This window comes from Pleurodeles waltl, chromosome 8 (genome assembly GCF_031143425.1).
Source record: "Pleurodeles waltl isolate 20211129_DDA chromosome 8, aPleWal1.hap1.20221129, whole genome shotgun sequence".
Taxonomy (NCBI): domain Eukaryota; kingdom Metazoa; phylum Chordata; class Amphibia; order Caudata; family Salamandridae; genus Pleurodeles; species Pleurodeles waltl.
Window position 1 is genome coordinate 1,493,420,566 of NC_090447.1, and position 14,165 is coordinate 1,493,434,730.

At 43.5% G+C, this 14,165-nt stretch overlaps 1 protein-coding gene and 1 long non-coding RNA gene across 3 annotated transcripts in view; one reads left to right on the top strand and one right to left on the bottom strand.

Annotated features, from left to right (window-relative positions):
- POLQ (DNA polymerase theta) overlaps positions 1 to 14,165 on the bottom strand; it is a 367,236-nt gene that overhangs the window by 56,918 nt on the left and 296,153 nt on the right. For both annotated transcript variants that reach the window (XM_069202712.1, XM_069202711.1), the window contains exon 27: positions 6,223 to 6,334. In XM_069202712.1, coding sequence (XP_069058813.1) covers positions 6,223 to 6,334 — 112 coding nt within the window. The remainder of the gene's footprint in view (positions 1 to 6,222; positions 6,335 to 14,165) is intronic.
- LOC138248800 (uncharacterized) overlaps positions 1 to 14,165 on the top strand; it is a 96,565-nt gene that overhangs the window by 28,394 nt on the left and 54,006 nt on the right. The gene's annotated exons all lie outside the window — the stretch shown is intronic.

A 14,165-nucleotide genomic window follows, 5' to 3' on the forward strand; every position in this document is an offset into this window, starting at 1 on the left:
CTCCTTAAGGATTTGTTGCGGGAATACGAATTCTTTTTGTTCCCCTATCTGGCGACCTCCTTGCTACTCCAAAGAGACCCAACTTACCGCTCACAGAGGCCACCTGCATTCCCGTCCTAATAACAGGTAATTGTGGTTTCAGCGGCTTCAGTATTTACTGTAACCTTGACCTGGGAAAGCTACATGAGGGTATTGGAACTAAACTGAGTCAGAGGTTTTGTGCATTTATATTTTTGTGCATCGTTAACTAGCAGGGTGTGGATTTACTCGACGATCCATTTGCACACTGACAGTGCTACTGTTTTATTAAACAAATTTGATATGACACGTAGAAGTATATTTTCTCAAATCTTGTAAGCTGGGTCTCAAATTAATGCCTGGTCGCCATCTTTTTTTAAATGGACGTTCCCTCCTGCACATTTCACTGTTCGTTATTTCTGTAGCAGTCAAGCAGTCATGTTTGTCCCCTTGACATTGTTGTTACTGTTCTTGATTGAATATTTTCTAGCTTGGTCACAATACTGCATCTTTCTCAATGACATTTCATTAGCTCCCTGTGCCCTATTCATTCATAATGGTTTGCTGTTGTTCGTGTTACTACTTCGTCCTGTCATCTCCAGGTGACATTACCGTAAATGAGCAGAATCAATATTCATGTATTGGGATAGAGTTTAGGTGCTAAGGCAATATGACGTTTAATAAAACTGTGCTCTGATTTGTGGAGTATATAACACTTCTGATCATACCATGATGATTTAGAAGTTTTAGTGATTTAATATGTGAAAATAGTGTATACAACTCCTCAATTTAGGAGGTAAGCCAGATTGTTTTTGATGCTACTAGGGATTCTATCGATTTTGCTGCTCACTTAGGATTTAGAATAATTTTCATTGTGCACTACTCTGTAATTCTTTGTTTGCTGAGAGCCTTCATGGCAGACACTAAATGCTGACTATGTACCATACCTTATTACATTTTGTAATAAATCATTTAAATGTGTCCCTCTGATCTAGCACTCAATTATTTTGTGGGTCCTTACTTGATTTACTGTACTTTTGATGGGTTGGAAGGTGTCTTCCCCCAGGGACACGTTGCCTTATGAAATTGAGGTTTAACACCATCTCAGATTCATCATTCCATGGGCGAGTTCTTGAGGTAAATTTTGGGGTGTTCAAATGTAGGGGTTTCCACCCCCCCCCCCCACCCCACACACACACACACCTGCCACAATCATGCTGCCTTTCTGCTGGGAAAGCAGCCCTTCCTGAAGAAGCTGCGGAAGTTCAGCAGATGATCATAGGCAGACTTTGAGTACCAGACCCTCCTAACTCAGTCAGGGGCCACCAGAATCAATGCTGTATGGTGAAGTCCAACTTTTAGGACACGTGGGATCAGTGACAAAGACAGAAATGTGTGTAGGAGGCTAGGGTCCGAACGACAGCAAAACTCATCTCCTAGACACCAGTGAAGAGATCCCACTTCACCATGTTTTATTGCAGTAGCACATAGTGGTGATGTTCTCCATCAGAGTCTGGATCACCCTGCCCCTTATAGGAGGCCAAAAGGTCTTTAGGGACTGCCTAATGTCTTGCAGCACAAGAATAATTGTGTGTGGTGTTGCTCGCTCTGAGACCAGAAACCTATAATCTTCACCTCATCCAGATTACTTCCCCAGACCAGAGATAATCCATCAATACTGTGCCCATTGAAGTCGCAGATTGCATTGAAGGACTCACGTATGTCAACAGGCATGAAGCATGACCAGTGCGTAGGATGTCCTAGCAGTTTCAGGTTAGAACAGAAGCTCTTGCCTGAGACATCAGTAGGACAGTCGGAAAGCATCTGGGGCAGGAGGTAGAGCTTTTGAGGCAACTGTGAACAGAATGGTTCAAACAAACGGAATCCTATGCATCAGTTGGAGATAAGAGTTGGGCTCATTTGTGGTGTAACCCAGGGTGCACAAGCTGTGGGGATCCTGCTTTCCTCAGCTAGTTGTGGAGGTATAGGAACACCTGCAACCTCACCACATGAAAACTGCAAACCAGTGACATGACATTTGTAAAGACCTGTGGGGCTGTCGTGTGTTCGATGGGCAGCATAGAGAATTGGAAGTGGACTGACCCTTCTACAAAGTGGAGGTTTACTGCCTGTGGGACTGCAAAACAGGCACATAAAAGTATGGGTTCTGTAGGTCCAGGGGCACCATACAGTCTTCAACGTCCAAAGCCTGCAGAACCAGAGCAATTGTTATTATTTTGAACTTCAGCTTCTTAGGTCTGAGGTTTAGAATTGATGTTAGTCCCTCTTTCTTCTTAGGGGACAGAAAGTACAGGAACTAATACCCCAGTCCTTTTTCTGCCTCCAGTCCCAGTTTGATCCCTCCTTCTCTGATCATTTCCTCTGAAACAATTGGGGCATAGTTCATCAATAACTGAGATTGAGGTGCAGGGAGGTGCATAACCAACTTGTATAATTCCAAGGGCCCATTGGTCAGATGTGTTGGAACACCAGTAAGGCAGGCAGAGCTAGATTATGTTGTCCACCTAACACTGGAAGGGTACTAGAGGTTTGGTTGCAGAGTCTGCCAAAGAGGAAGACCAGGACTGTTGCTTCTGTACTTAGCCTCATCAGGGGGAACCTCATCCTGCCCTGCCACCAAGAAAGTCTGGATGGGCTGCTGCACAGGTTGAGTGGCTTGTCACTAAGGATATGCAAGAACCCTCAAGTAACCTCTGAACTTCCTATATTACTGACAGAGCTGGCGAGCAGGGGAAAGTAACTCCAACAAGTGGGCATTAGTTCTTTACATTTTCTAACACTGTTTCAGCCTTATCTCCAAAAGTCTAGATCCATCAAATGGCATGGCCATTCAGTAATGTTTTCTAATAGTGACTACAGGGGGCAGAATCTGTAGTGTCCAGTCCAGAACATAGTACATATTTGCCAGAATCCTGACCTCCATGTACTCTGAGCGAAGGTGTTACGAGCTGTTAACCCCTTACATCCCATGTCCCAAAGGGGGTGTGTGTAACGGTCCAAGAGATAAAAAAAAAAGTTACAGGAAGATTTACCTTTCTCATGCATGGAGGTACTTTAAAGCTTTCCAACGTTGGGTGTTGCATGGCTCCCCTGGCACGGGCCTGTGACACCCCACAATGGGGTTACTCATAGCCAGAGCTGGGAATTGTTTTGCCCAAGTAGCCAGGACGAAGTCAGTCCAGCATTGTTGAAAGGCAATGTAGACATAGGATTGGCATCCTAGGTTCCAAGATTTCTGTGAGGCGGTTACCCACTGTATATTCTGCGGGTAGCAATAATTACTATACTTGAGCTGCCCTGTGAACCTCTACTGCAACCAAGACACTTTCCTCTGTAGGAGGTTCTAAAAGTGAATCTAGGTTGGAATCCAGAGATGCATCTAAACCACTGGAATTTTGCAAATCAAAAAAAGAACAGCATTCGTAAAATGAGGAAGAAGCAAATTATATACCTCCTGTTAGTCATCTTTTTAATGTGGAACATGTTGGAGAACGTGTATGGTGACTGAATCTTATCCAATAATGTTAATCCTTCTAATTACTAAATGCCGAAACAGAGACTGGAAGTGGACCTTTAATCATCCCCCACAGATTTGCTTTGATTTTCGTGCACCTGAACATTGGGCGGGCTCTAGCTGAAAATGGCTGAGGCCGCAGTCAGTGGTGGAAACGGTAACGCTGAAGATATAGTCAGAATAGATGGTGCACCTGAAAACAGTACCAGCAGCATATGGTTGGAGTCATGGCCCTGCTTAGGGTCAGTCGGTGTCCATGAAGGGCCTGTTGGCCAAAGTTCAACTGGCAGATCCAAAGAGTTCATGAGTGAGGCAGATTGAACCTAAAAAAATCTGTAGCACAGCCTCCTTGAAGGAGCAGAGTCCTTATGGCAGCGGAGTCCCCAATGGCACCTGTACATATTAGCTTCATGTTCAGCATAAGGCTCGGAAGATGAATGTGGGTGCCATTACTGCTGACTGCATTAGCACCCCCTTGTGCAGGAGCTTCTGTACGTCAAGGGGCTTTTGTCGCTCGAACTGGAGTCCGGATGAGGGCAATCTTTACCGAGACGAACCTCATTTCTGGTGTTCTGTAACGTACTCTCTCTTTCCCGGATGGCCCTCGGGTGCATCAAGGAACACTTGCCGGACAATGTAGAGTCATACTTGATCATGCAGCACCATCCTGCGGGTCCATCACGAACACCTACTTCCAACACTTTGTCATGGCTTGAAACCTGTCATCTTTGGGGCCACATTCCTGCACACTGCCATAGAAAGAAACTAACACTTGGGTGAAAAAACTAAAACTGGTAGAAGTGGATCTGAATCTTCAGGCATGAAGTCAATGCGCAAGGGTGAACTTTTATGCAGCTCCATGTTGTCTTGTTATGAGGGGGATGGAGACACAAGGAGATCAATGGTGCCATCTGTCTACACGCAAGAGCTATTGCAAGGGTTTCCAGATCCAGTCCACTGCCTTGAAAGAGTCATAAAGTGAAGTAAATGCAGTTAGTACTAGGCATCAGAATGATCAACTATGAAGTAAGTTTTATTGCAGAATGATCATCTACTCTACATGGCACAAAGTTTTCTGCTGTATTCAGAGGTATGTTTAGTCTTCAACCTGGGTGTACAGTTCCAGTGGTGTTTGTTAAATTGTTGGTGTGGTTTATTGAGTAAGATGTGATGTGGTATATAGTGTGGGCAAGGTGAGGATATAACATGTGGTAAAGGATGCTGAAATAGACTCTATGCGTTAGTTATAGTGATGTAGATCAGGAAACTGGATTGCATAATTGTGGAAAGTAACACGGTAAACAGAGTAATTGTGCATTATGTAAATTCTGATATAGCAGTGCTGGGCAAGTTACATTTGGAGCAAATTAGAGTGTGGAGCAATAATGCGAAAACAGCATGGAACAGCAAAGATACTGAGAGAACGGCCAGAAGGATCAAAGAGAAAATACTTAGTAGATTGAAAAAAAGAGTGTGGAAACAAACAATGAGCAGCTAAAAGATATTTAGAAAATGCTAAGAAGAATCTGAGCTGAAATGTGAAGGTTTTGATGGATGATCAAGGAGACTGGGGGAAATGGTAAGGACAAAAAGAAAGAACATACGGGAATGGGAAATATAGAGAAGCCAAAGAGTCCAGGGAATGAAGGATCATAAAAAGATACAGAGGTAATCGGAACCAACAGAGGGAATATATGGAGTGAACGTGAACAAAAAAGGGGCAGTAGACTGGCAACGAAAGGACGGAGAGAAAGTACAGAGTGAATGGGAAGGCTGATTACAGAGAAGATCATGTGATAATAGGAACATAAAATACACTGAGGTAATTATATGTAAAACCAGAGAAAAGTGAGTTGCGGGACATTAATCACAGAGAAGAAACTAACAGAATGGAAAAGGAACAACAAAGAGAAAGACTGCAGAAACGGGGGTGATAATAGAAATGATACTGAGGTAATGTTAAGAATGATCATAGAGAAGATACTGATAAAATACTAATGCTGGAAGAGCGCTGATATTGTAGAAATGGAAAGGAAGATCATAGAGAAGATACCACAGGAATGGAAAGGTGGCCACGGAGAAATACAGAGGGTGGGAAGAATGATCAGATGAGATATAAAGGGAAAAGGTAATGGAGCTCACAAAGACAATAATGGGCAAATTAACCTGCGAGAAATACTTCAGGAAAGAGAAAGCCAATCATAAGAAAAAAGATTAAGAGGTATTGGAAATGATGGCGAGAGGGAAGATGCTGAGGAAATGGGCGGGAATAGAAAGAAAACTATCAGCAATGAAAAGGATAATAAATTATAAACTCGGGAACTGGGATAGATAATCAGAGAGAAGGGCAATTGTAGAGAAGATACCAAATGGGAAGGATAATGAGCAAGAAGATTCTAAAGGAATGGGAAGGACAACATAAAAAATAAAGAGAAACAGGGAGACAAATCTGAGGGCTGATGGTAAGGAGAATTCATGGAAAGATGCAGAAGATAAAAAACAGAAAGGTAGCACGATTAGAAAGAGCTGTATGTAACAGACGAGAGGCAGAGGATCAATGTCTGCTTACTACTTCAAATGCCCAGAGGAATGATATGTTCCCAGTTAAAATCTTCAATACAATAAACTGGACACGAATAAGTCATTGGTGTTTCAATCTGTGTGAGTACCTGTATATCTAGCTTTAAAGGATTCTATGTAGCTGGCTGCATCATTTTCATCGATACCCATCTGCTCTCCAAGGGATCTGGCACCCATTCCGTAGATTATTCCATAGCAAATCTGTTAAAACAAAAATCTCTCAATCACATCTGGGAATTCTCATCATCCCATTTCTTCAGTTATCTGAGGACAAATTTCCCACAAATTTTTGCCCCATGCCCATAAAGCCAAATGATTTAGAATTTTAGGTTTGATGACTGCACTCTTCCAATTTCCAGGCATTAACATTTTCAAAGGTATTGCTCTGAATAGTCTGTGAAGGATCCCACACTACCAACTGATATTTACCTTTATCGTTAACGCTGGGTGATTATCCATCACTATCAATCTACCAGGAGAGAGAGACCCTATCTCACCTTATTTACAGAGCTACCTCTTAAGTAGGTACCTGGTAAAGACACTGTATAACCATTTGCATAGGTATCTTCTGTATGTTTTATCCTTGCTTATTCTTCTAAAATCTCCTCTGTCCATCTAAAAAAAACACTAATTTCCTGAATTTCTTAACATCATCATAGAGGAGATTGTCTGTCCAATTGCTTCCCAGTTTGAGTTATAATAAACCCTTTTTACCTCAGCCAAGGTTTTTTTTACATACACTTGCTATAATCTACGCATCTCCCTCTCTACCTGCTCTTCCAGCATTTCTGTCCCCAACCTCTACTCTCTTGATTTTGGGGATCTGAGTCAAACCACCCTTTTGTAATAACTTGCCCTTTCAATTCCTTTGAGGATGTCTTAGTGATCTCACTGCGTTCAGTTTTTATACACTTTATAACATCTGCAATTAGCCCATCATACCATTTAACTATCTCAGAAATCTTTCATTCTTGTTCTTCCACTTTCCACTACACCTGAATATCTGCAAGCAATTCCAGCTCGCTGTCCTCTATTCTAGTAGGTAGCCTTGTTGGGCAACAAATGTATTTTATCGGAACCTTGTCCCTTCCCCCATGGTCCTGAGCTGAAAACAAGTTTAGAGGGCCCGGTGGGCACTCTGCCAAATATAAGAGCTTCAGATTCGGACACTAAGTAACAGTTCTATACCGGCACAAATTTTTTATCAATTGGGCATTTCTGTATTCCTATTCTGGAAGGTTTGGGTTGCTTGAGCACCTGCCGGGAAACACCTATTCAAAAAAACAAATCCTAGAATTCGCATCACCTCAAACCATTTTTTAAAATCTAACTTCAAGTAGCTGGTGATCGAAAGGATCGCTTTCATGACACTGAAGACATCATGTAGTTCTTTATACAGGATATTTTATGTTTATTCTTGGATTGAGATCTCCACTTAATAGCATTAACCCATTCCAATTATCATTCATACAATTCTGCATATCTTCCAAAAAACAATTCACTTCAAACTCTTTGCATGATCTCCTCCTCCATGCACATACTCATTCACTACAATAAGATCATTTATCTAAGCCGAATTCTGGTAGGGATCAACTTTGCATATCTGTACCCAGTTACATTGTGAGGGAGCTTGTTTTACATCATTCACCATCCTTATTGACACTAAAGTTAACAATTTTCCCGATGTGTGCCACAGAGGGTTTTCTCCTGCCTTCAAACTAATTTCTAAAAATCCCTCAAATTTCATCAACTCCCCTAGCACAGCCATGATTCATGGATGCATATAATTGTGTTTACTTTTAACACTGCAACAAATTTTCCTTTATTTCTTAATCATCTCAAGCAATGGGCATTCCAACTCACTACTCTAAGGCTGTGTGGGAGAGTGTGATATCCCTAGTCAACATCACTTAAACTCACCATGTGCTGATCATCTTCATCAAAGCAATGTATTTTTGCTCTTTTGTGTGGCTTACCTTCCCATAAACTGTTATCTATTGTTATCAGCAATCTCTTGTTATCCTCCCCTCTATAATGACCTACTCAATACCCTTGTTATTCATTCCACACATTCCTGATTTGTTCATTTGATAAGGCAACATGACAGTTCAGGAGGTCTGGGGGTTAGGTCATTTCTATGTTCTTATTAGGGGTAACTCTAATCCCCTTCAGATCCCATTCCTCCTTAATTATTTCACTAAACAAGAGTGCAAATCCAATTTGCTTTCCTTCCTTATTAGTTAGGAAATCCTCCCAGCTTACATCATCTGATGAAATAGAGGCTAATGCCTTACAAACCCTAAATATTCCTAGAATATCTCATGGTCTCATTCTGGCGCTTTCCCCCCGTATCTAACAATATCCTTAGAAATGCACAAATTCCTATCCTCCTCTACTGTAGGCTGGTTTGATCGACCCAACAACACCTTTCCTTCTATGCTCCTTAATTGGGGAGGGGCAGGATATTGTTCACTCTTATCTTGGAATTGGGCCACTTTTCCTTTTACCCTGCTGACTTTTCTATACCTTGATAAGGGTGCTGATTCTGTCCCCGGAACTTCTGCTCCATTGGGATCACCTTACTCCCCACATATTTTGTGTTCGTTACTTTCTTTTTGTGACTAACCACAGGCATTATTCTCCCTTCTTTGGGTGGGTAACACACTAGCTCTTTTCCTCCTTTTCTTTTGCAACCTTCCCTTCATGCCATTTTTCTTTACTCTGTTATTTAAAGATTTAAAAGACCAACCTGTCTTATAAAATATGTGGTCTACTCTTTTTTGATCAGCATGGGTTAATGGGAAACAAAAACTGTGTTTTTCTTGTTTGCGTTACGTCCACACACTTTGTGTTTCCTTCCACCGATCTCAACAAAGCAGACATACCAGAAATTATGCTTTTCAACTAAGAAGCTATGAATTTTATCAACACTGCTTGATTTTTCATTGCATCATTCTTTAATAGCACCAACCCCAAAATACAATGAAGTATTCTCTGTATCAATAAAAGTACATTCAACATTGATGATGTGAGACACGCCAATGTGTCTGGCAGTCTTTGGAAAGAGTCACCACCATTCTGATCATGACCACGATCCAGGCAACTCCCCTGCACCCTAAAATCCCTATTCAAGATGCCTAACAATACCCCCATCCAGACTGCCAGCTCTTGGCTCAACTATTTGATTTAGGGGACTGTGCAGGATGGGAACCAAGTTGGGGAAAAATGAGAGCCTGGTAGGGTCAGCAAATCCATGCTACAGGTAAGAGGCACCATCATGCTGTGGCACATTCTGCTGGAGTGGTGCTTCTTCTTGAGAAGACACATTAAAGCCCATGCACTCAGGATTTGCTCAAATCTGCAACGTAACCAACAATAAAGTGCTTCCCTACAAACTTTTATATAGACACAGCCAGGGATGACTTGGATGACGATGGAACAGGAGTTTCAATCTTTTCTCGTGATGCTGAATAACCTCATTCTGGATTGCTTATCAAAGAGTTGACCTAAGGAGTATCTGGATATCTTTTGGGAAGTTTACCTGCACCACTTAGTCCTCGCATGCCATAGTACGCCCGCTTGTTCTTGGATTTAAGTCTCCCTTTTGCACACTCTCACTGGCTTTTTCCTGGATATTGGCATTCTGTGCACTTCTGTGGTCCCCTTCGTACTACTCAGTGCTGACAGGTCTACCTGTACCACTGTGTCCTCCATGGTTGTTGGCAATTAATACTTGAACCTCTGGATCTGCGGGTGTACTGTACAGAAGATACCATGCAGAAAATCTCCCAATAGTCCCACTTGGTATTCTATTTGTTTATTGCTTGATCTGATACATTAGTACACACTCATTCCCTTCTTATCTCCTTTTATTGCATACACTTGGACATGAATCCGTGCTGCCGCAGCCTTTATCCACAGCCTTAAATACTGTATTTGGTGTTATGGCCAGCACTTTAGCCGATTCCTTCACTTTATTTTTCACTTCCTGACCAGGGGTCTACTGATTATTGACCTGCCAAATACTGACTTGTTACACGTGCACCCCGCTCCGATCCCAGGTAGAATGGACGCAGTGAAGGAGGTGGAGCACGGTCCAGAAACTGTCATTTGAGTGCTGCTCACCCACTGCTTAGCTTGATCTTTGAGCAGCTTTGAGTTGTGGGCACAGCCAAGCTAAGATCACACTGGGGACGGATCCCCGCCCTACACAAAATCACAACTCACCTCCTTCAGTGCCTGCAAGCTCAGCCTTCTGCTTTCAGGCTCTCAGCCAGTGTCAGAAGGTGTCAGTTGTGCTGCTCATACTAGAGCTAGAAATAGTGCTTGTGCTAGCAGGACGGCTTCTGAACAACCTGTCTGACAGTCCAACGATACAATAGGGAAATATGATACAATTCGGCAATCCATCGATTCTGCACTTCAGCAGTCTGGCTTGGCACACTTGATAGCGTGTGGGCAGGCATGAGCACGGCACAACACATTAATGAGCACAAACCATCTGTAAGGGATTCTGCATTTTTGAATTTTGCAGTACAAATTCTGTAGGTGCACCGTCCCATAGTTGCCACCCATGGTCAGACATAATAACTTAAAAGAAGCAGGGAGCTGGAGGACAGGTAAACTGGCTCCACCAAGTTCACTCTGAAAGGTTCACCAGATCTACAGTGAAGAAAAGGGAACTATGAAAATCTTGAGGGCTTTCTTCAACTCGTGTGGAAATACTAAGCAGGCCTGGGGAGGGTAAGTTCAGAAGAACTCTGCAAGGAGATCCCAACATGTACTGGAAAAGTATGGAGTTCCATTTTTCAATGTCAGAGCTAAGCATTCTTACTTGAAGTTCTCCACATCAGTAAAAAAGAAGAGGGAAATTGGGTGGGGGCCACACATGAATTAAATGCTGGGGAAAAGAAACATCAAGGTAGCAAAAAGAAAACCAATTTAGCAGATGACTGCAGGAGGAGGGAGAGGAGGTAGATTCAAGGCTCAAGGCCTGTGAGGAGCCTATGTGAAGCACAAGAACGGTACCAATGGACAGACCTATTCCGGGGAGTAAACCTTTATTCTGGTAGGCATAAAGACACAGAAACATCTCTGGAAACAGTGGGAACCGTCCCAACACATTTTAATTACAGGGGGATAGCACAATTTGGGAACTGCTGTCAGATTCTACAGGAACTCTAGAATGGGTGCTTGTGTACTCAGTTAAAAAGTTAATAACAAAAGCAATCGGACATGGCTGTATAGCCACAATGTTTGCCAAACATCTTTAAAGTAAGGAGAACTCAAACAAATCCTGCCTGAATGGAGAGGTAGAGCCTATTATGCCCCACACAAAAGGTTTCTCTTCTAGCTGAAGAGCAGCACAATAAGGCAGAGGTCATAGAAGGGGTCCATCTCAATGGGGGAGGGGCAAATGACAGCAAGGGTTAACTGGTAGAGATTGTTGTAGGGGCAACTTGACAATCGCCCACTCAAAGTCTTCCGACTAATAAAGAAGGTCAGCTAATACAGCAAATGTCAGCACCTCCCTTACAATGTTTGGGGAGAGTCTCTCTACACCCTTCAGTCCTGGACATAAGCTGGGGATGTCATGATTATGAATGCTGAGAAAGGTCAAAGGCTGAGCTCTAGTCCTCACTCCATCAGAGTTATTCCTGGGGCCGGGGAAGTATAATTACTTGTATAGTTTAGATGAGTTTTATTACCATATGGGGTAGGCATCAGTTGTTTGCTTGATAACTTCAACCGGAAAAGAGAGCGTTTGATTCATTAGAATTCTGAGACCACTATGTGGGGGGAAAGGTAGGGAAATTTCATAGAATAACATTGTCCAGCTGATAAGTTATTAGAGGTAATCTTAATGGAGAATGAGATTCTTTGTATCTTTTCTCTGCCTTTCACATGGATAGGCTTGCTACTCTTGAGTGCTTATGACTTTAAATGAAGATCCCTTGGAGGACAAGGGATAGTTAGTTTCATATTATGCTAGGTACCCTGAAGGGGTACCTTCATTATATTTCTAAGCAACCCCTTCCTCCTTCGAAGTGAAAAGACAAGGGAATTTAACTTCAGTGTCCTCCAGATTCTTCATTCCAGGAAAAGAACCCCGACCTGACACTGGCAGGGTATGAGGGGATACAGGTGGGGTATCCTCTCTAAAGGAACGGTGACATTTTTCCAGACTGTGTAAGGTGCAGCCTATCAGTCTTCATTGTTTTACTTTTCTTCTATATTATTTTCTTTTACTTTTTCTTTTATAAATGGCTGGGAAAAGGGCTTAGTCAAGCCTAAGATGTCGTTGGACATGTATGCCTACAGCTCCGAACCCATCTGCAGGCTAGCTAGTGCTCCGCAGACCCATCCATGGCCATCCTGTCTGTATGAAGATAGATTCCCCCCCAGCACACAGCCAGGATGGGGCAGCAGAGCGTAGACCGGATGGGATGGGCTCGCTGAGAAGTCAACCATTGAGAGAGCATCATGCAAGATGTCGGCGACCCACTCCCACTAGCTTGGCAAACAGTGGAGAGCTGAGCTGATGACCAGAGGCTCTGGGGTGATGCAGGCACTTCCTGTGACTACAGCAGACAGTGAGCTCCAGCCCCCGCACATCAGTTAAGATGCTCCCCCATTTTGATGGGGAAGCCTCCGGACGGAGGATGCAACCGTGAGAGAGGAAAGGCTGTCAATTAAGTAGTCGGCCTGTGGTGCGCAGTGAGACAGCAGTGCCTCAGCTATGTGGTGAGGAGAGGGACTGGTTGGTAGATGCCTTCAGCCCTTGGAAATCCCCTATGTTGCCCCCTTCTGCCAGACTGGAGACGCCCTCTGAAGGAAAGAATCTGGGGGAGGAGATCCTGAGGTGGGAACCCTTTGGATCTTTTGGCCACATTCTGGCACGTGATGACTTCTGGAGGGCCCAGCAAAGTGTGAGCTGAACCCAGGCCCCTGGACCTGCATTTAGATGGCAGTTGGAGAGGGGAGGCGTCTACCTGCCTGACTCTGTGATTCTGTTGGGTGCCTGACCTGCTGGACACAACTGTATCTCAACTCGTCCCTGAGTGTGCATGTCAGCAAGGGGTTTTGCTGGTGGCTCGAGGCCCCAAAGACCATGTGAACTAACTGGTTGGAGGCAGGCTGTGAGTCATTGATTTCCTAGGCCAATACTTTTCCTCCAGGGGGAAAAGGGGGAGGGGGGGGGGGGGGAGAAAAAGAGTGCAGGTGTGGGGCATTGCACATAGTACCCTAATAGTAGAAGAAACTCTCAGAGATAAAGCGGGTTGGTGGGTTGCTATAAAGAAAACTCTGAGAGGCGATCCACTGGTATTAGCCTCCATATACAGCCCTAACCAGGTACAAGAACAATGTCTGATAGGGGCGGTTAGTTCCCTTACAACCTGGTCTTTAGCATCCATTGTAACAGGGGGGTCCTTAATCGAATTTAAGATCCAGAGATGGATTCAAATCAATTGAGCAGGGTAGGATCAGTGACTGCTGATATCTGGCAAACTTCTGCTAGAGGACCTGGAACTGGTGGATGCTTGGAGAATCCAGCATCCCCAGGGGTGGGATTACTCACATTACTCAACGGTACACAGATCATACGCCTGCTCGATCACCTTATCCTACATAAACAACCAATTCTACACCTCATTGGGGCAATCCAATTCTCAGACCATGGGTCAGTGTCTTGCACTCTCACCTTCAGGAGACTTACACCCTAAGGGCTTGGAGGCACTTGGTAGATACAGGATTTCCTCCTGCAAGACCCTGTAACAATCTAAAATATAAAAACCAGCATTACAGACTACATCTCATTCAATGAAGTAGGGGAAGTAAAGGCAGTTACCCTGTGGGATGCAAAAAAAGCTGTCCACTGAGGTAACTTTGCAGTAGAAGTGGCCCGCCTGTGCAAAATGCATATAGCATTGCGAGCAAAGCTCACAGGGAGCTTAATGAGCTTGAACATATCCACAAACATACCCATTCCCACAAAATTTGGAAGAAGATTCTTATCATATGCATCAAAAGC